General features: G+C 39.8%; 1 protein-coding gene across 4 annotated transcripts in view; it reads right to left on the minus strand.

Annotated features, from left to right (window-relative positions):
* Positions 1-839: 839 nt before the first annotated feature.
* DROSHA (drosha ribonuclease III) overlaps positions 840-26,565 on the minus strand; it is a 134,970-nt gene continuing 109,244 nt past the window's right edge. For all 4 annotated transcript variants that reach the window (XM_064375908.1, XM_064375907.1, XM_064375905.1 and 1 more), the window contains 9 exons: positions 24,958-25,002; positions 23,337-23,494; positions 21,867-21,972; positions 10,449-10,590; positions 8,942-9,024; positions 8,748-8,851; positions 6,557-6,649; positions 5,367-5,413; positions 840-1,058 (listed from right to left, as the gene is read on the minus strand). In XM_064375908.1, coding sequence (XP_064231978.1) covers positions 928-1,058; positions 5,367-5,413; positions 6,557-6,649; positions 8,748-8,851; positions 8,942-9,024; positions 10,449-10,590; positions 21,867-21,972; positions 23,337-23,494; positions 24,958-25,002 — 909 coding nt within the window. In that variant the 3' untranslated portion in view covers positions 840-927. The remainder of the gene's footprint in view (positions 1,059-5,366; positions 5,414-6,556; positions 6,650-8,747; positions 8,852-8,941; positions 9,025-10,448; positions 10,591-21,866; positions 21,973-23,336; positions 23,495-24,957; positions 25,003-26,565) is intronic.

Consider the following 26,565-nt stretch of genomic DNA (forward strand, 5'->3'; position numbering starts at 1 on the left):
GCTGAAATGATGAATGAAATATATTTGTTTTACAAAGAAGTTTTGCCTTTATTAATAAGAAACCAGTGATGTTCAGTTTAAATGACTTTTTTAAAAATGTCACGTCTTTAAATGTCATGTTAGCCTTTTACTGCAGGGCCCACTTAGAGGTGCTGATAAAAGCTGTAAACCCTCCTCCTTCCCCATGCCCTCTCAAATCTCAAACACATACAGAAAATTGAATATAGTATTGGGAGGTTTTCACTTCCCTGAAGTCTGTTCACTAACTTCTTAAAGGTTCCACAAACCCCAAGGTGAGAGCACTTGGTTTAAAGTGTGGCCTGGCTTAGAATCATGATTTCTCTCCTATTCTAATGATTCGAAGAATTGATGTGACTTGAATATCAGTCTTTCCCCTTCTCTCATTAGCCAATTAATTGTTAAACGGATTCCTTCTACAAAACACTCACTGCTTAGCGAGAGGTAAGTTCGATATTTGCAGCTGATAACTTGATAAACAGCCACCAGATGAAAGTTCAAAATCTGCTTAGAAATAAAGAGATTTGAAAAAGTATAGATGTTACTAGAGTGTAGTCAAAATGTCAGTTGACGGTCTAGGGTCACAACTGGTGGCAGAGGTAGAAAAACAGGATCTATTCCACACAGAATATGCTTCTTGTATTTTATTATTCAAAGAGCAAAATAAAAGGAAATAATGCACATTCACGAAAGTCAAGTTTTCCATTAAATAGATGAAAAATCTAATACTTAGTAATAAAGAACATCCAGCTAAAAACAGATCAGTAAAACAACAATAGCTATTTGACTCTGCATTTCATTTCAATGAGAACACTTCATTCATTGTCTATAGGAAAACTCGGCTAGGTCTCAACAGACAACAGTCACAGTTACTAGGCAAGTAAATACTCCACGCCTGTGTGCCCTCCTTTATTTCTTTATGTCTTCAGTCTCTTCTGGCTCTCGCTCTTGATGCTCTCTTTCCCACCTCATTTCTTTTAACTCTTGTCTGTACTTCCGTTCGATGAACCGCTTCTGATGGGCCATCTGGGGAAAATTATCTGACACGAGGAGATAAATTTTACACTTAATAAAGGATAGCCACTAGAACAAAGAATGATGCAACTAAACAGACACACTAACATACATGCATGTGAAATGTCCATAATTGTATTTTGTAAGGCACAAGAAAGAAAACTGTTTTCTTCCTTTATTCTTTCATCACTCAAAAACATACTGGAAGTCTGGATGAGCACTCCTGATTGTAAATTTCAATATCTGATGTGAACTTGGGCATAACAGGTACCAAACAGACAGAAATGTCAAAACACAGACGTGTGGCTTGGGAGTGGTACCAAGCAGGTACTTTGGCATCACTCTCCTGGCAACAGGTGACTTTCAGGGAGAGATGAAGGGATACAGTAAAATGGAGTCACAGTTTTTGAACAGCTCTAACTAAAAACTTCAAACAAATGATATTATCACACCATTATTTACTAAGAATTAAAGTTTCAGAAAAGAGCAAAGAAAGATCAGGTGAACAAAAAGAGGCCACTTTCTAAGTCATTATGTCTGATAATTAATTTTTAAGTTTACGATGACAGGCCCAAAGCTGTATCTGCAAAAGTAACTCGAGTAGAAAACTTAGTTGGTTAAAGCAGACACATAACCTCATGTTTTAAACACATGAAGAATCTAAGATGTGGGAGAGCATGGCATCCCTGGAGGTGAGTTCATTGATTTGCTTTAAGGATGATGAGTAATGAAGTGGATCTACATATACAGCAGTCCCCTCATCAATGATCTCACTCTCCACAGTTTCATTTACCCATGGTCAACCCTGGGCCAAAAACAGGTGAGTAACATATAGTAAGATATTCTGCGAGAGAGAGCAAGAGAGAGGAGGCGACAGCAGGCACAGCATACAATCAAGGGTACATGCACACAACTGTTATTACAATATGTTGCTATTGTTCCATTTATTTAGTTGTTATTAATCTCTTTGTGTGCCTAATTTATAAATTAAATTTCATCTTTCAAGTACATTTTGCATGTGTAAGAAAAAGTACAGTCTATATAATATTCCGTTTTATCTGCAGTTTTAGGCATCCACTGGGGTCAGGTATCCCCCATGGATAAGGGGAGATGACTGTATAATACATCCTAAATTCTTTTTTCCCTCTTAATTATACATATACCATCCTCACACCAGATTAAAGAAGGAACAGGGTGGTAGGAAAAGAATCTGAAAGACAGGTGGGGAATCAGCAAAGACCCTGGTACGTCTCAGAGTCAGAGATTGATTGATTGATAGATTGATTGATTGATTGATTTAGAGATGGACTCTCTCTCTGTCACCCTGGCTGGAGTGCAGTGGTGCAATCTCAGCTCACTGCAGCCTCTGCCTCCCAAGTTCAAGTGATTCTCTGCCTCAGCCTCCTGAGTAGCTGGGATTACAGGCGCGTGCCACCACACCCGGCTAATTTTGTATTTTTAGCAGAGATGGTGTTTTGCCATGTTGGCCAGGCTGGTCTCAAACTCCTGGCCTCATGTGATTCTCCTGCCTTGGCCTCCCAAAGTGCTGGGATTACAGACATGAGCCACTGCGCCCAGCCCAGAGAAAAGAGAAATATGATATCTGTATTTTGGAAATAAAACAGTAACAAAATCCTATTCCAAAACTGATCAAATTGATTATTTATGTAAGCTTCAAATATAAGTACTTTAAAAAAAATAAATCCCACTAAGTTAGCTGTAAAGCAAGTTTCTACAAAACAAACTCTATTTCACCAGTAAACTCTACTATAATATCAAATTTGCATTTGAAAAACACAACTCAGATTTAACTATTGATAAAACTTTAAAAATATATCCTTATAGCCTTTTTCCTATGAAGTTATACTACATATATATGCAATGTAAATTTGAGTATATACATATATACGTGTGTGTGTATACGTGTGTATATGCCTGTATACACACACGTATATATACACATATATACGTGTGTGTGTGTGTGTGTGTGTATGCCTGTATACACACACACCCCTAGACACTGGAACATTTAAAATCATTTCCCTATCTACTCATTGGGAAAGTACAGTATAGGTATGTATTTATGGGTATACTTTTTTATACTTATTCTAGTATAAACATTTTCCCATATAGCAAGTGTTGGTAAACTGCTATCCACAGGCCAAACTCAGCTATCCATCTGTTTTTATAAATAAAGTTTTATTGGTAGACAGACACTCCCATTAAATAGACACACCTGTTAGTTTGCATACTATCCAGGCCAATGGGCTATGATGGCAGAGTTGAAGAATTGCGACAAAGACTATGGTCTGGGAAGTCTCAAATGCTTACTATCTGGCCCTTTACAGAAAATGTTTCCTAACCCTGGGATATATCACAATTTACTAAACAATTTCCTACTCTCAAACACATAGTTTGGTTTTTTTCCTGCTATTATAAATCAAGTTGTCATGATTCTCATGGTGTAAACTTTTTTTGTGGGGGAAGGGAAGAGACAGGGTCTCACTCAGTTGCCCAGGCTGGAGTGCAGTGGCATGATCATAGCTCACGGCAGCCTCAAACTCTTGGGCTCAAGTGATCCTCGGGCCTCAGCCTTCCAAGTAGCTGGCACTACAGGTGCATGCCACCAAGCCTGACTAATGTTTTGTTTTTGTTTTAATTTTTTGTCGAGACAGGGACTCACTATTTCCCAGGCTGGTCTCTAACTCTTGGCCTCAAGTGATCCTTCCGCCTTGGCCTACCAAGGGTATGAACTTCTTTAAGGACCTGCTACCTACTGCCGAACTGCTTTCCAGTAGTTTAAACAAACAACTCACTCCTCCCAGTATGGATATGCAGGCCTGTCTCAGAATAGGTGATCTCTCCAGAACTGTTTTATAACTGAAAACAAACAAAAATTTCACTCTGATTGCAAATACATATACAATGGACGAAGCTCCTAATAGCCAACTTAAAAGTCTCAGTGAAGAATCCATGGATGATTGACCCTGGCAGTACCAGCTTCTGCTCCCACTAGCCTCTCTGCTCCCCAACAGGAAGCTTTGTCTGCTGATTGCCACTTGGCTCTTGGCCTGCTTGCCCTTCCTGGAATTTCTCCCATGCCTGAGGATTCTGGGCCTCTTCACTTTTAGCTTCCCACACTTTGCCGTCTCCTGCCTCATTTGGCAGAGTACTTGAAGCATAATAGAATCGCATTGTCATGCGGTGCCCACAGGTTCTGCTGCTCAGCACAATCGACCTCAGAAGAAAAATCCCTTGCACGTAAGCCTTCAGTTTACAAAAGACCATGCAGTTTCCTACAAGGTCAATCATGTAATTGAAGTTTCTTCAACCCACACATCCCACTCCTGGGAACCTATTCCACAGAACTAAAAAGAACCAATATATAACATTTATTGGTGGTGATTTAAAAAAAAAACAGTATCCACCAATAATAAAAAGGCTGAATAAAATATAGCACATCTATAGCAGGAAATATTATGTAGCCACTAAGAATGAATTGAAACTGTTTTCTATAATGCGCAGGGCTGCTCGTGATACATTATTGAGCAAAAAAGAAAGGTGTAGAGAGGTGTGTAAAAACAGCCCATTCAATAAAACAACAGCCAAAAAGAAAAAACCTTCACATGTATACTGTTACAAGATTTTGGAGAATAGAGAATGTATGAAAGAAAACACAAGCTGGGTATGCTCATGCCTGTAATCCCAGCACTTTGGGAGACCGAGGTGGGTGGATCATCTGAGGTCAGGAGTTCGAGACCAGCCTGGCCAATATGGTAAAACCCCGTCTATTAAAAAATACAAAAAAATTAGCCAGGCATGGTAGCAGGCACCTGCAGTCCCAGCTACTGGGGAGGCTGAGGCAGGAGAATCACCTGAACTCAGGAGGCGAAGGTTGCAGTGAGCCAAGATCATACCATTGCACTCCAGCCTGGACAACAGAGGGAAACGCTGTCTCAAAAAAAGAAAGGAAAGAAAAGAAAGAGAAAGAAAAAGGAAGGGGCGGGGAGGGAGGGAGGGAGGAAGGGAGGGAGGGAGGGAGGGAAAGAAAGAAAGGAAAGGAAGAAAGAAAACACAGTAGGTTTTTCACACAGGTCACTTGCACTCAGAGTAGGACTCCAAGCAAAAAAGGAAAATGCAAATCAAAAAGCACTCAGGAATACTTTCATTTTTAAATATGAGCCCATTTTAGAATGTCTCACATTCTACTATATTCTCTGAAGAAAACAAGACCACATTTTATCAGTACTTACCATTTTTCTCCTTCCTCATTTTCTTTCCATAAAACACTCATTATATTATGAAGATAATTACAGAAAAACAAATAGGCTTACATTTTTCAAGTGCGTCCATTGCTGCTCCCATTTCCGCTTGCTGAATACTATTAAATAAAAGTAAGATACACTTTAATTTCAAGATTCTTTTTTTTCAAAAATGCAAGGTATGGCTACAAATTTTTCAGGCTGATTTTCATGTTTGGTGCATAAAATCCCCTCTGATTACTTCCACTGTCACACACTGAATTGCACAGATAGGAATATACACAAGAGCATGCAGAAATGCCACTGATTTGCACAAAGCCTCCTTAAGTTATTCACTCCACACTTTAATACTGCAATAAAATGCCTTCCATTTATATTAGGTCTGAAGTATTTCATACTTAAGTTTGAATACCTTCACTGTAACATTTAAAGTGGAAAATAATAAAATATATATATATATATATAGACAGATTTCAAATCACTTCTCAGTTTAAAATATAGACTAGAGGGTTCAAAGAAAGGTGATAATATACATAATTCTTTTCACCTAAAGATGCTAGCATTTTCACACAGCTCAGGTGAGTAGTAGTAAATCAAATGTCTAACAGGGCTGGGTGCAGTGGTTCATGCCTACAATTCTAGCACTTTGGGAGACCGAGGTGGGCAGACCACTTGAGGTCAGGAGTTCAAGACCAGCCTGGTCAACATGGCGAAACCCCGTCTCTACTAAAAATACAAAAATTAGCCAAGCATGGTGGCTCATGCCTGTAATCCCAGCTTCTTGTGCCTCGACCAAGGCACAAGAATCACCTGAACCTCAGAAGCAGAGGTTGCAGTGAATAGAGATCATGCCACTACACCCCAGACTGGCTGACAAAGTGAGACTCTATCTCCAAAAAAGAGAAAAGTATACCGGCTGTGTCATGTGCAACATGACACATTTTACATGCACAGCTTGCGTCAAAGTGCACTCTTCTGGGTAACTAAAACTAGGCAGACCTTCTAACCAGGTAGTGTGGTTTTCTCAAGGTAGCTAAAGCCCCCTGAACAATGGAATTCCCACTGTCCAGGGCTGATTCAGGGCTTGGCTTTAAGACAATGAATGTGGGGACATTAATCCTTGGAATTCACTTTGCTACTACTCTTGAACATTTTATTCTCTGAGTTAAAAAAGACAGATGATTGAGTGTAGAAATATCAGTTAGGGAATTACACACACAGGATGTTCATTCAAAGCAATTCCAGGTATTTTCTTCTCCTACCTTGGTCCTTTCCCACAGCCTATTCTTTCTCCCTTGAAATAAACAGCCACAGTGTAGGTTCGGGCATGGGATGGGCCCACTGTCTGCAGCGTCCTGAAAGGGAAAGGAAAGAACGTTAATTACAGTGAAGTGTTATTTATCATCGCTACTATGTAAGTATGAGGAAAACTGTGTACTTACCCCTAGACAGAGGAAAGTCAAGTAACAGGAAATGTGAAAATGGCAGAAAGGTATACAAAGAGTAAGTTTTTGACTTGCTAACCTGACAAATAATCGAGAACGTTTGAAGTAGAAATTTTTAAAAATTCTGCATTGCATTTTAGTATTTCTTCCCAAAGTAATATAAACAACATCTAAAGGCTAACAATAAAGTGTAAAATATTTTTAAAGAATTTCTAAGTGTGCTTATTCACAAACTTTTATCATGAAAAGTTCAGAGCTCCAGTCTATTGGTTTTCAGTGCTAATCACAGCCCAAAACAATAAATACTGGGGTAATACACTTCAAGCCACATTGAATGCTTTCACATCTTTATGGATTCTTTCTAATGTCTGGTATCTTATCTAAAAGATCAGAAAACGTATTTAATTTCTGAAATATCTGAGATCATTTCAAAGGTATGCTACAATGCCAAGTACATAACACAATCACCAAAGAAACAAAGCTCCAGGTACTCTGGATTTTAATGACATGGTGCAGACTTCAAATGCAGTAAAACTGATAACTTCATGGAAAAGGGAAATTAAAAGTAGCCAACAAAGATAATGCAATGAACACAGTAATCTTGAAAAAAAAAAACATGTAAAACAACCCCATCATCTTGATAAAAAGAACAAACTCATCTTGGACTTTCATTTGGGGGATTTATGAGAAGGGAGCATAGCAATTTCCTCTGTGTTCATACACTCGAGATGAACGTGCATCAGTGGCTTCTTTAAGGTAGTACTTATTACAGTAATCATGCATGTGCTACGGAAAGTTTAGCATCCTCATTTTATTTATTGAACCTTAATTATCACTCTGATGAGGAAATGCTATGAGCCTTTCAGAGAATACAGTTTGGATATTCATTATGCTTATTAGGCACATATTAAAGTGCTATTTCTAAACATTTGGGACTTTTTTCCCCCAATAAATAAAGGAAATATTGTTTAGCAGTGACAGCTTCTGGCGTAATTTATAGTAGCTTGCTGTGGGGTGACCCACCCTCTTCTCCTGGCCTTAGTTTTTCTTTAGCAAAAAGGCCTATAAAGTTTTGTGACTGTTAAATAAAAACATGTGAAAGGACTGAAAATTCCTAACTGCCAGTCTAACGTTTTTCCTTGTGTATTTTGAAATTTGAGAAAGTCCAAAGGGGAGCTTTTACTCGCTACAGAACACACACACACGTGTGTGCTTGCACACGTGGATGCATCCACATGGGGTGAAACGGCTTTGAAACAATCTTTAAACATCCTTAAAATCATTTACCCAGACAATACCTTGAGATGCAACCCACCTATTTCAATAATCCTTTCATTTTGTAATTCTACTTTGAAAGCATCTTCTTAATCAACCTGTGTGTGTCTCAAGATAATTACTCTACTTCAGAGCTGAACCTCTTGTTTTCATCAAAACGGGTATGAAGCAGTGTAGTGACCCACTACTCGCCTACATTCCTTTTTAATGACTTTTGGCTACCACTCAAAGGATAAAGATATTTGAAGTACATGATGGCTTTGATACACATTCTGAGAAGAAAAGTTCCAAGTTGAACCCAAAGGGGTTCAAGGGAAAGTATAGAAAGGCACTCAAATATTGCTACAAATAATCATACATGATCTTCTCATCTACAGGCACAGCCCAGCAGAGGTTACAAGCAAGAAGACAAATATAACAATGTATATAAAAATCACTGAATCCAAGTTTTCTTTTTGATCTCATCATCTTAGTTTGTCTCCCTACCAGGCAGTAGTTCACAGAGAATTTTAGGAATGGGAGAGAGCATAGAGATAATGGAGTGGGAGCCACTTACTGCAGCTAAGACTGAGAGCCAACAAGTTTCCCTGTGGGGCCAGAGTCACACTGACAGTAAATAAGTCTCAATCCTGGGTTCTGGTCATGATCACCCCACAATGACTCATTTTCAAGGCAACAGAAAGTCAACTCTAAGCATGCTGGATCCAATGGCCTGCCCACAGCAAGTACTTACTTGTACAGAGGAATGTCTGGCTCTTTTCCTTCTGTCCTAAGTGTCAAGCAACACTGCTGAAGCTGGGATTTGGGGTCATTCCAATCCTGATTCAAAATGAACTCCTGTGGAAGTCCCCAAAAACTATTTAGTAACGGGTTCTGGAATCACTAAACATAATGCAGATCACTAATTCAAACTTTATATAAGCTTACTTTTAATCGTGGAAAGAAGCAGACATTCATGAAAGTATGAACATATTCCAAATCCTTATCAATGTACAGCGCTGCAATAAATGCTGGGGAAAAAAGAATTCTTTAAAATAAACCATGATCATTGCCATTTATCAGAAAGACTAAGAGACCTAGACTTTTAAGCAAAATTTGAATAACAGTTTCAAATTCCAGGCCCTCTTTATTTTTTAGCATTACAGTTTCATCTTACTCTACTTTTTATCATTAATATCAGAAGCAGTGTAAGATGCAAATCACAGAGTACAAAAACCAAACTGCATTTAGCTAAGGACTAAATGAATAGTTAGTTTAAAAGGTACACAGAATGCCTCTGTATGTCGGGGAAAAAAATGGTATCTGAGCACCCAACCCTGTTAACATCAAATCAGTCAAAATACCACTTGAAGATTAGATATGATGCCAGAATACACACACCCTTGGGTCTCGCTTTTTCAACACCAATCCTGAGATCCCCTGTTTTATAAGGATTCTATGTTAAATTTTATGAACAGAAATGGGACAATTTATAAATTCAATCTGAATTTATTAAAAAAAAAAGAAAAACTTAATACTGATCTGAATGACAACAATATATCAAATTTTGCGTTCATAATTGGTGACCCCCTAGGATGACCTCATTTAAAGTGATCTTAACAAAGCAAACAAATGGTGCATTTTCAAAAGAAGGAATAAAAATAGTTTTCATTGAGCTAAAAAAATTCAATGAGAATGATCTCTCAATTTAATTTTTATGCGATTTTCATCTTTAAATTACTTTTCTTTCATTGCAAAAGAAGTTCTTTTAAGTTCCTTAGTCAGAATGCCTTTGCACTTTGTAAATAAGCTGGTTTTGCATGGTAGACTTTGATACTTGAATATAATTCCAATTGTCAAAAATACCATAACATTCAAAAAAAAGTTCTAAGGCTCAGTGAATGGCCCACTTATTTTGAAGTAATACAAACAATACAACTATGTATATAATCCTTTCGTTAACTATAATAGGATTATTTACAATGCTACCAGACCATGTCGGAAACTGCAAAAGATGACATTTGTCCATGGAGCTTTGCGCTCATTCAAAACAATGGATAATCGTTTTAGTATTTAGTGAATAAATTACCCTTCTTTCTTCTGTGCCCCTATATGAAGGCTGCTGGGTGGCAAAAAGGCTCTGATTCACAACAACTGATCTTCATATTCTATTACTGTTTCACACAAAAGGACATGGGAGCTGAGTGTTAGGGTGGAGGGGTACGTGTTGGGGGGTACCACTGAGCATAGATTAAACATAAAATTCATTATTCGCATGCCTTAGTTTCAAATTATTTGCCTTCAGAAAGGCTTTGGTAAAAAGCATAAATAAAAATTAAAATCGCAAAAAAGGCTTCTTTAGCCAGAACATAATAATAATGAGGAGGAGGATAAATACGTTACTTGGACTTAAACTTTGAACCTGCAGGTTGAGAGAAGAGTGAGTGGCACTCACATTCCAAAAGGTCCGCCAAGGTCTTGGTGCGAAGGGCCACGGGCCGCTTGGTCTTGTCGTTGGTTATGGCGTACTCCTGCATGCCCAGCTCCTCCGCTACCTTGGCCTGAGTTCTATTATTCACCAAAGAGCTTCGCAACAACTGCCCAAAAGGAATGGGGTACATTGAGAACACATGTCACTTTTGACCTCTCTTACTCCTGGGTTGGACCCAACCAACCTGAGAGCATCTCACTGACAGGCGCACCAAAATAAGTGAGGTCTGCGTCCTCAACCATCATCCAGATGACAGTGACATGCTCCGTACCCATCCACCTTCTCCTTAATAACGTACTCCACTCTGCTATCCTGGATTTTACCTTACTGCCATTTAAATAGCTCATTTACTTCTTTAGGGGCATTGGACAGGGCTGTGGTGGTGGGGGGGGTGATATATAATATGATTTAAGATTCTAATAAGTGTAATGCTACTAAATGAAGAAGCATTAAGAGTTTTAAAATCAATTTTATGGAAGTATAACTTACATTCAATAAAATGCACTCATTTTCACTGTACAGTTAGGTGAGTTTTGAAAACCATGTAAATTTTTATCACTCCAAACAAATTCCCAGCATCTCCATGCACTGCATCCTTCCCCACCCCTGACCAGGCAAACCTGGCCTGCTTTCTGTCACTGTACATTAGTTTTAAAGGATTATTTTTTTAAAGTCTAAAGTAAGCTTCAAGTTTCATGGCATTGATGCTAATTTTGATATTATAGGACTTAAGGAAGTGATGTTTAAGTAAGTATTATGAAAGGATTTAAATTATTTAGATTTTTACTTTTATTATAATTTTAAAGATTTATGGCATCTAGCTTGAATCTCAGGTTTTCATAGTGATATCCTTTATTTTTCTTTTTTTTGAAACAGGCTCTTGCTCTGTCACCTAGGCTGGAGTTCAGTGGCGTGCCATCTTGGCTAACTGCAACCTCCACCTCCTGAACTCAAGCTATCCTCCCACCTTAGCCTACTGAGTAGCTGTAACTACAGGCACCCACCATCACACACAGCTAATTTCTGTATTTTTTTTGTAGAGACAGGGTTTCACCATATTGCCTAGGCTGGTCTCAAACTCCTGAGCTTAAGTGATCTACCCACCTTGACCTTCAAAACTGTTGGGATTACAGGCATGAGCCACCACACCCAGTCCATACTGGTATCTTTTGTCTTTAATCAAATTAAAGTATAATTTTCATATTTCAACTTTAGGAATTCAAAACAAAAATTTCTACTAGGAATTTCGACAGCTAAGAGTCCTCCAAGAATTATCCAGCTAGTAACATTATACGCTGCATGAAAATTATGCAACAAATCCATTATAGAAGTGTCCATAAAACAAGTATGGTTTAGGCATTTAACACTCATTAACCACTCACTAGGGAAGTGGAGGGGAGGACAGCTGGGAGCAAGTGGGTAGATACAAAGATGGGAACTCACCACACAAAAATGGAACATAATCATCCCTGATTCTCTAAGATTTGGGAGAATAATGCATCTACAACTACAACTTTTCTTAGAACACGTATAACCAATTCTTGGTCTATTAAAAAACTTCCTGCTAAGAAACATTCCTGAAAACAGGGCCAAGGAGCTGGAAGCAGCTGTGAGTTGTGCTGGTATTCCACTCCCTGCTGTTCCATGTCACACTTTCTTTATTAGATGCAAGTTTTATGCTCTGTGGCTCCATGGTGTCAACAGAGCTTATGAAAATCAAGATTTATTTCCAGTGTCTGATAGTGAATCCTTGACAATAGATAAATAAGAAACAATACGTTCTTAATTTGTCTGACAATGATTCATGAAGCAGAAATATAACTTGATCTTCATAAGCCATGCTTGCTGTTGAATTTCAGACTATTATTCTTTGCCTGTCTCTGCTTCCCTTCCTCCTCCTATCTCCCTCTTAACCCCATCTTTTCTTCAATATGGAGTTTCACTAAGATTAGCATCCACAGAGGAGCTAAAAATTAAAAGGCTAGCATATAACATTAATAGAAGACTCAACCAATAAGGAAGCCCACTAGCCTAATATCCTGTAATTATGGAATAATTGAGCTGAAAGTTACATATCTGTTTAGGTTTTGATTTCAAATGGGGATGAAGAGCTTTCCTAAAGGAGAGGCTATGGGGGAAAAGGATGGCTACTATGGAAACGAGGCTGTGCTCAAGAAGTTGGGTCCTCTCGGAATGGGAAGAAAACTCTTTAAGTTGTGTATATGGAACGTTCATGCCTCAGAAATAACATGAGCACACACAAATTATGACACATCCCTGGCTGCCAGGTCCCAGCTGCCACCTTCCAGTGTCAGGGCCCCTCACTCAGTGCTGTACAGTAATGCTGTCTGACAGGGAAGGAGGAAAGCAGTGAGGATGGAATCGAAACGCTTCCAGTTTTACTTCAGAAAAGGCCTGACAGGTCGGAAAGCAGAAGGGTGGCCAGTAATAAGTGAGATCTGTTAAGTTCTTGCCAAAAACCCAGAGCCTGAACCAGAGGTCAGTGGGGGAGAAGGAAGCTGTACATCATCCATATTCTCGTCGTCAGTTTAAATTTAGAAAATGAATTGAAAAGAGACAAGACCTTGCTCTTTACCTAGACAAGAAAGTCTGAATGGCAGTTCTCTAAATGACAATTTTCATCCTTGTTCTTTGCTGAACTCTACTTCATAATGAATCATGTTATTTGCCAAAGAACACGACCCAGAGGATCAGCAAGAAAGAAAACCTGAGGTTACAGCAGTTCAGTGCACCAGTGGTGGAGGCCAATTACATGCCAGGCTCTGTGCTGACAGCTGAAGATCCTGAGAGGAGCAACGTCCTGCTGCTGTCCTCAGGAACTGGCACCCTCAGAAGCCGTGTCCAGACTGGCTGTTGCAATGCACTGTGATGGCTGCAGTGCCAGCACAGAGACCGCAGATACACGCAGGTGTTCCTCTAGACCTCAGCCTTCCAGGGAGGCCTCCTAGAGGAGGGCTGACCCCTGGGTAAAGCATTTCAGGGCCTCATCCACATGGCTGTAACACCAGAATCACAAGGTGCTTCCGAGAAGCTGGTGCCCAGGCTTCTTTCAAGAACCAAGGAATCAACATTTCTGGAGATGTAACTTTTGAAAAGATTCATGTGGGTGGATTCTGATGAACACAGAATCAGAACTGGAAAAGACTGAGTCAGCCAGTGAGAGAAGGGTGGGAAAGGATTTCCAAGGAAGAGAAAACAGCTATGGCAAATGGAAGGGGCCATTACCCAGCAAGGTGACCACTGGGTGGACCTGGAGGAGAAATCAGAGTCAAGTGAGGAGAGCTGATGCAGTGGGGCTGGAGGCAATGTAAAGAAGCCTGTGCTTCACTGTAGGGAAAAGGAATCCCAAAAGGTATCAAATGGGGGCAGTTGCGAGGTAATTTTTTTTTTTATTTTAGAAAGATTGTTTTGGCATCAGGATTTAAATGGGGACAAGAAGTTGAAAAGCCTGCAGATGGTGATGTTATAAATTACTATTTTACAAAGAGGATATATCTATTTATATATTTTAGTGGAAATCTAGAAAACAAACACGAAGCACCCAATTGAGCAGAAGACAGTTACCAGACTATTCTGCAAATAGTGCCTTGTGTTAGAGATAGCAAAAAGCAAAAGACTTTGCACCAAGTTACTGGGTTCAAATTGGGGCTCTAGCACTTCCTAGCTAAGTGACCCTGTCTAAGTTATTAAATCTCTCTGAGCCTCAGTTTCCTCATCTGAAATGGAGAATGTAGTGTCTAGCTCCCAGGGTTGTTTTGAGAATTAGAGTGAATGACACATAATCTAACTATAGTGACTGGCATACAATAAACACAACAGAAATGTCTATAACAGCATCATCATAATTAGGCAAGATATGTTTGCTCTCCAGTTACAAGGGAGAAGGTTCTAGAAAATTCTAAGAATTCCTCTGAATTTGTTTTCAATGCAAAATATTTTGGATACCTGTCCCATCCACTCACTGTCCTCAAAATTTTCCATTTTGGGCCAGGCACAGTGGCTCACACCTGTAATCTCAGCACTTTGGGAGGCTGAGGCAGGTGGATCACAAGGTCTGGAGTTCAAGACCAGCCTGGCCAACATAGTGAAACCCCGTCTCTACTACAAATACAAAAAAATTAGTCAGGCATGGTGGCGTGCACCTGTAGTCCCAGCTACTCAGGAGGTTAAGGCAGAAGAATCACTTGAACTCAGGAGGCAGAGGTTGCAGTGAGCCGAGATCGCACCACTGCACTCCAGCCTGGGCAAAAGAGTGAGACTCCATCTCAAAAATAAATAAATAAAATTCTCCATTTTACCAGGTGCTAACCTGTCCTTTACAACTTTAAAAAAAAAATGCTTTCAAAAAGACAAAGTTTAATTTGAAATCACCAGAAAAAACTAAGAAGGCTATAGTTAAAGCTCTCTGTAAACCTGAGAAAAGGGCTGCTGAATTCCTGGTGCAATGTCACAGACCAGTGTAAATATCCCACTTCTCAAATTCTGATTTTGAGAATCCAGGATGTTTTCTATTATCCCAGCATAGCAGTCTTTCACAATTACTTTAAACTTTCATAAGAAAAAGATTTATTCGTTTAAATAAAACACACATATTGACAATCTTCCTTCAAGTTCCCTATTTCACTCTTGAATTGAAAGAGGGAAAAACACAGTTGGGGGATGAGCTACCGAAGAGGGCCACCTAGTGTAAAATAAGCAGACCGAGATTTATGATTTCAAGGGCTTTAATGTAAGAACACGGGGTGAAAGCAGAATATACTATTGAAAGTGACAGTGATATGCCACACAGGTCTATTATACCAAGAGTGGTGGCCAGATGGTCTCCATTTCCCGTGATAACTAAAGAAAAGGTACGTAAATGCTAGCAGGCAAATACAGGTCAGATACAAAGAGCCGAATTATGTCAGTGACAGAAATCTTCAAACAAGAGGCTGTGGAGTCTATCTTCTCAACAAGATCTTTTAGATAAAATACCTGCTTGTCTGAATGATTTATGCTCAGTGTTGTGTGGAAGCAGCAGGGCAGGATTAGATCACTGGTTCTCCGGCTTTTTATCTGTAATCCTTGCTCTCTTTCCCATTATCCAAAATCATTAAAAACAAACAAAAACTGTAGGTTCATCGCCACTGTAGTGCATCCACCATTGGGTTAGTGCCTTGCACACAGTAGGCATGGAGATGAGCAAATATTTTTAGCACACAGAAAAGGCCAAGAAAGAGGAATGATACAGAGGAGAAAACTCCGATGGCTTAAGATTTGCAGGCGTCACATGACAGACATCCTGGCCTGTGTAAATGCTTTCTTTGGGGTGTTCTCACAATTTACCTTGACCCTACTGTATAGACCCATCCTAAAAACCAAAAACCTCAGCATATGAAACAGAACTTCTTCCCTCTATAGCCCAAGGCAAACTTGGTTATCCCTGAACAATTGGATAAGCCTGACATTCCTTCCTGAGGGGGCCTTTTTGAATAGCCAACTTACAGAACAGAATGTTTTTCCCTATCAGCATTCAAAACTGGAAAATCGTACCACATTTGCTCAATTGTCCTTATTCCCTGTAAGTGTGCAAGGAAATAGCTCAAAGCTAATTAATGCCTCCCAATGTGAATTACTGTAGCTGTGTGCTCTTTAATCACAATAATGAATCATTTGCCATCCTCCCACCAATGCAACTGCCATAAGTAATCCTCTCCACATTTTAAATGAATTTTAATCCTTAGACATTCATAAGCCAGTTTCCGGCTTCTTCCCTTATACATAAAGCAACAGTCCGCTTCCCTCCAGTGCCACTACCTCTTCCCCCTTGACTTAGCTGACTGCGAAATTGTCACTCTTTTATTTATTCAGCAAATACGTACTGAGGGCCTACCCATATATGCCAGGCACTGCTGAGCGCAGAGTGACGAACAAAAACATGCTCTCAAAGAACTTCTAGTCTAGTGGGGTAGGCAAACTGGAGTAAATGCCAGGAGGGAAGACAACACAGAATTTTGACGGGGGGCGGGGGGTGTGGGGAAGGGTGGTCAGGGAGTTTCCCCTGTATCCAGAAGTCACCCCAGAAAGGACATCTAAAGGAAGAGTAGAAGGTAACAGGCAAATGAGAGTAAGGGCTAGAACAGAACAGCTTCCAGGGGAGGAAGCGCATAGACAAAGGCCTGCCAGCAGGAGGAGACCTGGAGAAGCTCAAAGCAGCAGACCAGTGCAGAGATGCAGAGCGAGAAGAAGAGCCTGTGGTATGAGGCTGGGCAGGCGGGGGAGGTCAGACCACCCAGGGCTTTGCCTGTTCTTTAGAAATTATCTGAAGAGCAACTGAAGAGAGTTAAGTTGGAATAGGATGATCATTCATTCAAAGCATAATTGCTGAGCTCTGATATGCCAGGTACTTCCCAGGGACCCAGGAATCAGGAATGGAGAAAACAAACAAAAACCCTGGAATTCATGGAGTTTACACTCTGGTGGGAGAAGACAGATAGTAAACAAGTACATTACATACTATATGCTAAGGAGGAGGAAAAGATAAGAGGTTCCAGGCTGACGAGGTGTGCTAGGGACAAAGGGAGAGCGCTGCCTATTTATTCAGGGTGGCTAAGGAAGGCCTTATGGATAAGATGACATCTGCACAGAGACTTGAAGGAGGTGAGCGATTTAGCTGTATGGATTACTAGGAGAACAATACTGCAGCCAGATGAAATAGCACATGCAAAGGCCCTAAGGCCAGGGCTTGCTTCGTGTCCTGCAGGAACTGCATGGAGGCCAGTGTTAAAGAGTCTACAAGACAGAGACAGGGAGCCAGGTCATAAAGGTGACTGTAACATCATTGTCTTTTACCTTTGAGATGGGAAGATGTGGGAGGTTCTGTGCAGAAGAGGAATGTAATCTGGTTTCTCTTTAAAAAATGATCCCTCTAGATGTGCTTGAAAATAGACCGGGCACGGTGGATGACCGGTTGGGAGGTTATGGCTAATAATCTGAACGACAGTGGCTCAGACTGGGTGATAACAGCAGAGCTGGTGAGAAGTGGTCAGAATTTACAAAGAACTTAAACAAATTTACAAGAAAAAGGAAAGGGAAAAGGTCAAAGACACAAATTAGGAAGTAGTGTAAAAATATGTTCAAAGCCATGAGACAGAATGAGATCACTTACGGAGCAGAAGTTGACAAAGAAGAGGTCTGACGATTGAGAACTGGGCCACTCCAATAACAAGAGGTGGGGAGAGGAAGAGAAACAACCACAGGGGACTGAAGATGAACGGCTGGTGTCGTCACAGTGTAGTCACTGTAGATGACAGTCCAGTGTAGATTTGTTGTGAAAAGACTCCTTTGACTGCAGCATGTAAAATGGACTGGACAGAGGCATCAATTGACATAGGAAGACCAGGGGAGGGAGCTGCAAAAATGACTTCACAGAGGCCTGAGACCTGGGGCTCTTGAAGGATTTCTGCCTGAGAAACTGTCCACCTCTCAAACAGAGTTCAAAAATGCCCATAAGAACAGCAAAGGCAAGCTTTTCAAATATTAGGATACATCCAGGAGAAACGTGGGGACTCCAGGAGCCCACTCCTCTCGTGGGAAGATGCTGTGTTCCCTTATGTTTTGCACGAACACAACCTTCAGATTCCTATCCTTTGCAATTTAATAAATGTCACTTCTTTCAACTGGGTCTCTATCAATCATTCTGTAACTTTGTGTGTGTGTGTATGTGTGTGTGTGTGTGAGTGAGAGAGAGAGAGAGAGAGAGAGAGAGGAGTCTTGATCTGTTACCCAGGCTGGAGTGCAGTGGTGTAATCACAGCCCCTGGGCTCAAGCAATCATCCTACTTCACTTCAGCCTCCTGAGTAACTGGGGCTACAAATGCACGCCTCTCTGCCAGGCTAGTTCTTTATTTTTTTGCATTTGTATGTATGTGTGTATGTACGTACGTATTTTGAGACAGAGTCTCACTCTGTCGCCCAGGCCGGAGTGCAGTGGCACGATCTCGGCTCACCGCAACCTCTGCCTCCCACGTTCAAGTGATTCTCCTGCCTCAGCCTCCCAAGTAGCTAGGACTCAGATGCACGCCACCACAGCCAGCTAATTTTTGTATTTTTAGTAGACGGGGGTTTCACCATGTTGGCCAGGATGGTCTCAATGTCTCAGTGATCCGCCCGCCTCAGCCTCCCAAAGTGCAGGGATTACAGGCATGAACCACGACGCCTGGCCCAGTTTTTAATTTTTTTGTAGAGATGGAGTCTCACTATGTTGCACAGGCTGGTCTTGACCTCCTGGGCTCAAGCAATCCTCCCAGCTGGCCTCCCAAAGTGCTGGGATTACAGGCATGAGCCATCGTACCTGGCCCTTGTAATGTTTTGATAGTTACGCAGAAATTAAACTGCAGTGGTCCAGGTGAGTAAGGCTGGTAGGAAGGATGTGGGTGATAGAAAAAAGGTCATAAGGAAGAGGATAAATTAAACAAATACTCGAGGAGTAACACTGTCAGGGCTTGTGAACGGACTAGGATATAGAAAAGGGAGATAGAGAGAGGCATCCTAGGTTTCTGACATGCAACACTGGATGAGTGGTGCCACCGTTCAATTATTCGGGGAATAGTGGACAAGGACCCAGGCAGGAGATAATAAATTCAGTCTTACACATGTGGAGACGTTGCAAAGGCAGCTGGGGCTGGAACTCAGAAAGGAGACAGAACTGAAGAGATCAGTTGAGAAGTCATCTGCCAGTAAGATGAAACTGATGGCACACATGGAAAAGCCTGGCAAGAGAGACTCTATTAAAATAAGAGAACATGGCCTAAGAGTGAGCGTTTTAGATATGGACTGTTTATTAACTGTGAGTGTAAGATATGTCAGCAAAGCAGGCCAAGGAAGAGTAGCTGAAGAGGTAAGAGGAGGGCTGGGCGTGGTGGCTCACGCCTGTAATCCCAACACTTTGGGAGGCAGAGGCGGGCGGATCATGAGGACAATAAATCGAGACCATCCTGGCCAACATGGTGAAACCCCATCTCTACTAAAAATACAAAAATCAGCTGTGTGTGGTAGTGCATGCCTATAGTCCCAGCTACTCAGGAGGCTGAGGCAGGAGAATCGTTTGAACCTGGGAGGCGGAGGTTGTAGTGAACCAAGACTGTGCCACTGCACTAAAGCCTGGTGACGGAGTGAGACTCCATCTCAAAAGAAAAAAAAAGAGGTAAGAGGAAAGTGGCCCATGACAGAAGCCAACAAAGTTTGTGTTTCAAGATGGAGGAGGGAGCAGCCATGTTAATGCTGATGGGAGTTGATATCTGTTATAATCTGTGTTTAGCTTATGATGGATCATCTCTGTCTTGCCAGCAGATCTGCTGGTCCTGCTGATTTCTACCAAACCATTCTGTGAATATAATTCAAAAAGCCTTCACACAGTTTTCTCATTTGTCAACACCATTCTAATAAGCTAGTCAAAAACTTTCTAATATTAAGACAGGAAGGCTGTTAAGTACATTTTGGATAAAACTACACTTCCGGCATTGAAGTGATTTTGGAAAGAACACAGAACTAGAGTCTCTTCTCTAGCCCTAGTTTTACCTTTCTCTAGATCACGGGCAGGACTCATGCCTTTCTGAGTGTTGGTTTCCTTACTGTTCCATGCTAGGGGTGGGGAGTGGGGTGGGAGAGGAATGTATGCTGTGAGCAGGTGGGAAACAATCAACTTGGAACATCCCATCTCTCTAAGGTCCTAGAGTTCACAATTAATTTTGTAGGAATACCAGGGGAATGGTATGTGAGTATTTAAAGCAAACGTTTTCAAAAGTGGCCTCTGCGGGCCCTAAGATGAATTACTACCTCAAACCATTTAGTTGGTTTGGCCATTTCTCAGGCCAACCAGATACTCTAACACGTATGAAGTGTCAGAGGATACTGAACATGCAATTTATTATCTAATGAACAGTGAGATACTAGACAATAGTTCTTTTCCCAAAAATGTTTGTATTTTCTTATGAATTTAATATTAAATCATGAAAAAAACACTGTCTTGTCCACCTAAAAACAGTTAACTTTAAATGGTAATCAAATTATTAACTTAAAATAAGAATACTGCTGATTCCTCAGCACTTACGATGGAACTCAATAGATACTCACTGAGTGAATGAATGCTAGGCTTAGAAATTCCACTGAAAAATGACATCTAAACAGCCAAGTCACCATATTCTCTCTAGTTCCAATATTTATGTCTCACATAAACTATTTCCAGAGTTCACAGTTAGAAAGATAAAAATCCAATTCTATAAGCAGAACAAACATAAAAACCGTAGAGATGCAAAGTTTGAAAGACTTGTTATTTGTTTCAACATCATAAAGACAGACTGCACGAAGTATCTTGTAGTGTACTGATATTTTTTTTTGCCCAATAAAGTATTTGCTTTCTCAATGTCCAACCCTCAAGGGACTTCTCAAAGGTTACTCCTTGTGCCTTGAGAGATCATCATGATCACCTTCTGGATGTTTTGTTTCACCATTCCAGGACATCACTGATTGGTTTCACAGAGTAAAAACAGTTCGCAGCAAATAAAAAAGCTCACGAAAGTTTTAAAAAATGAAACCAAAATAAGAGACACGGGGACCATTTCACTCTGTTTATAAATCAAACCTGTCTCTGTAACTCCCTTTCAACTCTGCGATGGTCTAACCAAACTAAGTTCCTAGGCCTCTCAGTCGTCTCATTTTTTTATGCCATGCCTTTTTGCTCTGCAGTCCCAGTGTGTGTACTGCCCTTGCACAGACATTTCTTACCACTAAATCCCAATGGCCAAACCCTAACCATCTTTAAAGTCTCAAACATCGTTATACCTATGAAACCTTCTTTGAACTCTACAGATAGAAGAAATCTCGTATTTTCCTAAAGTGCAGCAATTTACCTAGGCTTCTTCATAATATTTAACATGTTCTACTTTGCATTTAGTTATACTAACTTACGCTTTCTATGGTGTGTTATCTACGTGTATACATACACACACGAGATATATACATATATATATGTATGTATGTATATATATATATATATATATAAAATACTGTTTATTTTGTAGTTATTTAAGCTTTAATCTCTTTTAATACTTTTAAGCTCTTTGTAAATAGACTGGGTGTCAACTCATGTTTGCTCCTTCCATGAGGCCTAACTCAATGTTTTGCACAGAACAGGCGGGGGTATAAAATGAGCTGTCACTGCATGTGTGCTTTGTATACAATTTGCACAATGAAATGAACAAAGCCATGTGATAAGCTAAAGTCACTAAGAGTAAGAAATCAATTACATAGATATATTTGACCCCTCTAATCTTCACTCTGTTTTACAGCAATCTTATTGGAGGAAGTGATTTAACAAACTCACAGTTAAGTGTCCTTCGTGATGATCTGGGAAATGAATGAATAAGTACTCTGTGGCTACCAGTTGCATTATGGAGTCACCTAGAAATTCCATTCTCTGATTGTGGCCTCTGGAAAAAGAAATATCAATGTAAAGAAATCAATAAGCATTTATGGATTTTAAAAAAAACACCCAGAATTTTTTAAAAGGCATGACTTAAAAAGACAATTTTGTTTTAAAGCACAAAACCAAATAGAACTCCCTAAGGCCCCTCGATTGAAAAGAGATCTGAGTTAATATAGGTTGAGTTTTAAAGAAGAGTAAAGTGAATATTATCTAAGGATTAAACGACTGCCAAAATAAAGATTGGTAAACGCTGCCTGGTCAGAAGCTAAAGAGTGTAAATTGAAAAATCAAGCATAATACAAACAACAATCTTGAAAGAAAGCAAACAGGTCCAAGAATTTTCTTTACTAAATTTATTGAAATATACACTCTGGCCAGGTGCAGTGGCTCATGCCTCTAATCCCAGTGCTTTGCAAGGCTGAGGCAGGTGGATCACTTGAGCCCAGGAGTTTGAGACCAGCCTGAGCAACATGAAGAAACCCCATCTCTACATATATATATATATATATATATATATATATATATATATATATATGTATATTATGTATAAATAAATTAGCCAGGCATTGTAGCACATGCCTATAGTCCCCAGCTACTCAGGAGGCTGAGGCAGGAGGAGTGCTTGAGCCCAGGAGGCTGCAGTGAGCCATAATCGTACCACTGCATTCCAGCCGTGGCAACAGAGTAAGACTTGTCAGAAAAAAAAAAAAGAAATAATATACTGTATTATTCAAAGGTGGAATCCAAACTTAAAAACAAAAAAAAACTATGGTAAGCATCTTTCATCTTTACAATTTAAAGAGATTTGGGAATATTTGATTTGGAAAAGGGGAGTAAAAAAAGTGAAGAAAAAACAACCCCAAAGAAAATTTTGCTAATTTTCTTAATTGTTTCACTAGCTCACCTTCAAATCATTCATCTAGAGCAGGGGTCAGAGAGCCAAATCCAGCTCACAGTCTGTTTCTAAGAATAAAGTTTTACTGGAACACAGCCATGTTCATTCATTTCCATTTCATCAATGGCTGCTTTGATGCTACTATGGCAAAGTCAAATCACTGCACACAGGCCACATGGCCCACAAAACCGAAAATATTTAATATCTGTCCCTGCTGGGAAAAAGTTTTTACTTCCTTCACACTTTTCTTAAAACTTCACAGAGAAACAAGATGCATGACAATGGAACCAAAAACACTGAATTGGAGCATAACCCCGGGTCCACACTGGGGTCTGTCTGCTCACCCATCTCACAATGTGACTTTCCTGGAAATACATTTGAAATCCCAATTCCTTCGAAGGACATGCTCCAAAGGTCTGGGACTGCCTCATCTAAATGGTCACATTGGGACTATAAAAGTACTTTTAACTCACAGGGTCAGATGGTTAAATCCCACAGTTCTCAATGTGAATGCCCTTGCCAGAAGTCGAACATGAGTAAAAATTACTCCAATTGCTTCTTCAAACTCAGTAAGTTTTTGTAGAACCGGAGAAGTTTCAATAAGTTGTCGGTCAGTATTTGGCTCTTGTAGCTACACGAAAATAGAAATAAATAAAAATCATTTATTTGTTTTTGGTTATAAGTGTAATGATCAATTCTAGGACAGTGTTTTGTAAAATTCCTTCTCCCATCAGCAGAAATTTCTGAAATGCCAAGAAAGCATGGAAGCTCCTTTCTCATCTCTTCGAATGGCAAACAAATCTAATATTTAAAGAAGGTTCAAATAATATTTTCCAATCTTCTATAAAATTTCAAGGCCAAGTACTGTATATAGATAGTCGGATTTTGACCTAACTCTCCAAGGAGATGCAAGCTGAAGAACAGCTGGTAGAGAATATAAATATCTAGTAAAAGCGTTCTCAAACTCTAGCATCCATGTTAAACGCAGTCAGCTGGCCCCTGCCCCTCAAGGTTACTGATTTCCTATGTCTGGAGTCAAGACTGGGAATCCACTTGCCTGACACGTTCCCAGGTGATGTACATGTGGCTCTTTAAAAACTACTGCATTAAAGTAATTTGACTACTGTGTTTTCTAGGGACCAACCTATTTTGGCAATGAGCATCATTAAAACAGAGTTCAATGTACTTTGGAGATAATTATACCACTAGACAGGTGGTGCTCCAACAATGAGGCTTTAACAACTGGCAGAGAGCAAATATGAAAAGCGTGATTAAAACGAACATTTTCAACAACCTTGGGCACTCATGTATTAATAAAATAGTTTTAAAGTACTCTGAATTAATGTCATTTCTTACTGTAAAGCCTCTCATGAGAGTTCAACCACTAGCGATTATTATTACATTTATTTTATATATATGTATAAATATGCATACATGAGGATACATATGCATGTTTACATATATGCATATATCCCAAAGTAAAACACAAAAGCAAAGAATAGTAAGAATTCTTAAGCCACCTGGAGACATAGGTGTCACCACCATATGTAGAGCTTTTAAATTCCAAAATCGGGAGTGAAAAGCTATCACACTGTACTAATTTTTTAATTTACAGCAAGTTTTATACACTCTGAATTGACGCTTTCAATTTCTAAGATCCAGATGAGACTATAATTTAACAATGTTAATTTAGTATTTGGTCCACTATTTTAGTATGCTCAGACTTGATTTCATACTATTAACACTTTCCCTACAATAGCAAGTGTGTGGATATACTGGAGTCAACGTTTAACACTTTGAGTATCACCTTTTGGTGGTGGTGGGGCATCCATACCTACACGGTAGCTCTTCCCTCCTTGTTGAGGAAGGATGATTCCCATGCTCCCCTCCCCCATTCCAGACCACATAAACACAATGCATGGGTTCATTCTACTATTTGTTCCAGAGTTTTCCAGGTCTGACACCTCAGCTTAAAGGCATAATGCCACTAAAGAGAATCAAAAGGTAAAAGTGGGAAAGGAAAAGAAGGCAAAGGAAAGTAACACGAATAGCTGGGGCTACAAAGCTCGCTGCAGACAGGGAGGTCATACTTACTTGGAGTGGGTGGAGAGGATAATTGAGCCAGACTTCGCGCAGGTCCTGGAAAATGGAGTGATGCCTTTAATGCTCAAGGGAGCCGTTTAACGCACTCTAGAGTACTAAATAAAATGTCATTATTTGAAATACTGAACTATTTCAGATGCTGACTCCACTTATGGCAAATTCAATAGTGCTGGCAAACTAATTTTTTTTAACTGTATTCACCACTCAAACTGCCTGTAGTGACTCCAATTAGCCTATTTAGGGGGGAAGAGAGTCACTTCTAGCCCCAGAAGTCAGACACCTTTTAAAACTAAGTTACACATTTGCTTAACCTAATACATTGCACTAAGCTGCTCTTTTAATCATATTTTTCTCTTACTATTATCCAGAAATGTGTATCAGCTGTGCCTTTTGTAATTAAAACTCATCTCAAATGTCCTTTATTTTAGGCACAAATTCATTATCATCTGAGATATTTTAAGATGGAGTGGAAAACACCCCATGTCGTCTTCATAGGATTTTACATTTATGAGATCATGCTTTTACAGTGGGTCACTACAAATGCTTACTTAAACTACTGGAATGAGCGAATTTTATAGAAACCCCTAGTACATTATTTTATCCACTGAGTTAAATCTAGATGCAGTTATAATGAGAACTTCCTCAGGATTAAAGTGTTTTTCCTTTAGTTTCAGATGCTAGGGAGCCTCTGACTGAATTTATTTGCCGACCTTGATGTTAGAGTTTTGAAATAAATAACAAAAACATTCTTTAAGAGGAAATATATATATATATTTTTGGAAGGGAAGAAGTATAGGAAAATTTAGTACCACTTGTAACAGAGTGATAAAGTAAAATACCTCATATTACTTGTATATCTTATATCTTAATAAAATATACTCAGGGTTTTCTAAATGATAATTTTTAAAAGCACTTAAATATCTAACTTTCTTTTGGGGCACTTTAAAGAACTTTTCTTAACCAATTCAGAAATCTCTGTAGTGCAAATTATATTGATTGCTCTTACCTTCTTAACAATTTTCTCTCAATGCTCTTTTTCTTCCTCCTTTCACCCTAAGTGGACATTTATCAAACTTCAGCCCTTGCCTGACCTATTCATTACCATTGCCACTGGAGAATTCCACGATTTTCAATGCTTTAACTACTACCTCAGTTTGGATTATTCATTTTGGCTGCAGCACTGACCTAAGTTCCCAGTGCATAACTCTAAATCCCACATGGGCACCTATTACCGCATATGTAACAGAACCAAATGATAACTTTTCACCTTTCTCCTTAAACTAGAGCATCTGTTGTTACAGAAGATGGCAGGCTTAGGAGTCAGGCTGCCTAGGTCCAATCCTGATTCCATCTTGGCACGTCACTTAACCTCTCTCAGCTTCCATGTCCTCAAGCTTAAGACAAAGATAACTGTAGGACCTACTCAAGCTGTTCTCTGACAACTACCCTGAGCAATGCACTCAAAGCATTAAACCCAGAGCTGGCCCGTAGAAAATACTGCTATTAACAACGATGACAACAACAACAGTGATAAACAGCCATCTCTTCCAATCAACCCGATTTCCGAGGTGCAAAATTCCCAGGGATCTTGATTCACTT

The sequence above is a fragment of the Aotus nancymaae genome, unplaced genomic scaffold, assembly GCF_030222135.1.
Source record: "Aotus nancymaae isolate 86718 unplaced genomic scaffold, 86718_ANA_hifiasm-v0.15.2.pri h1tg000014l, whole genome shotgun sequence".
Lineage (NCBI taxonomy): Eukaryota > Metazoa > Chordata > Mammalia > Primates > Aotidae > Aotus > Aotus nancymaae.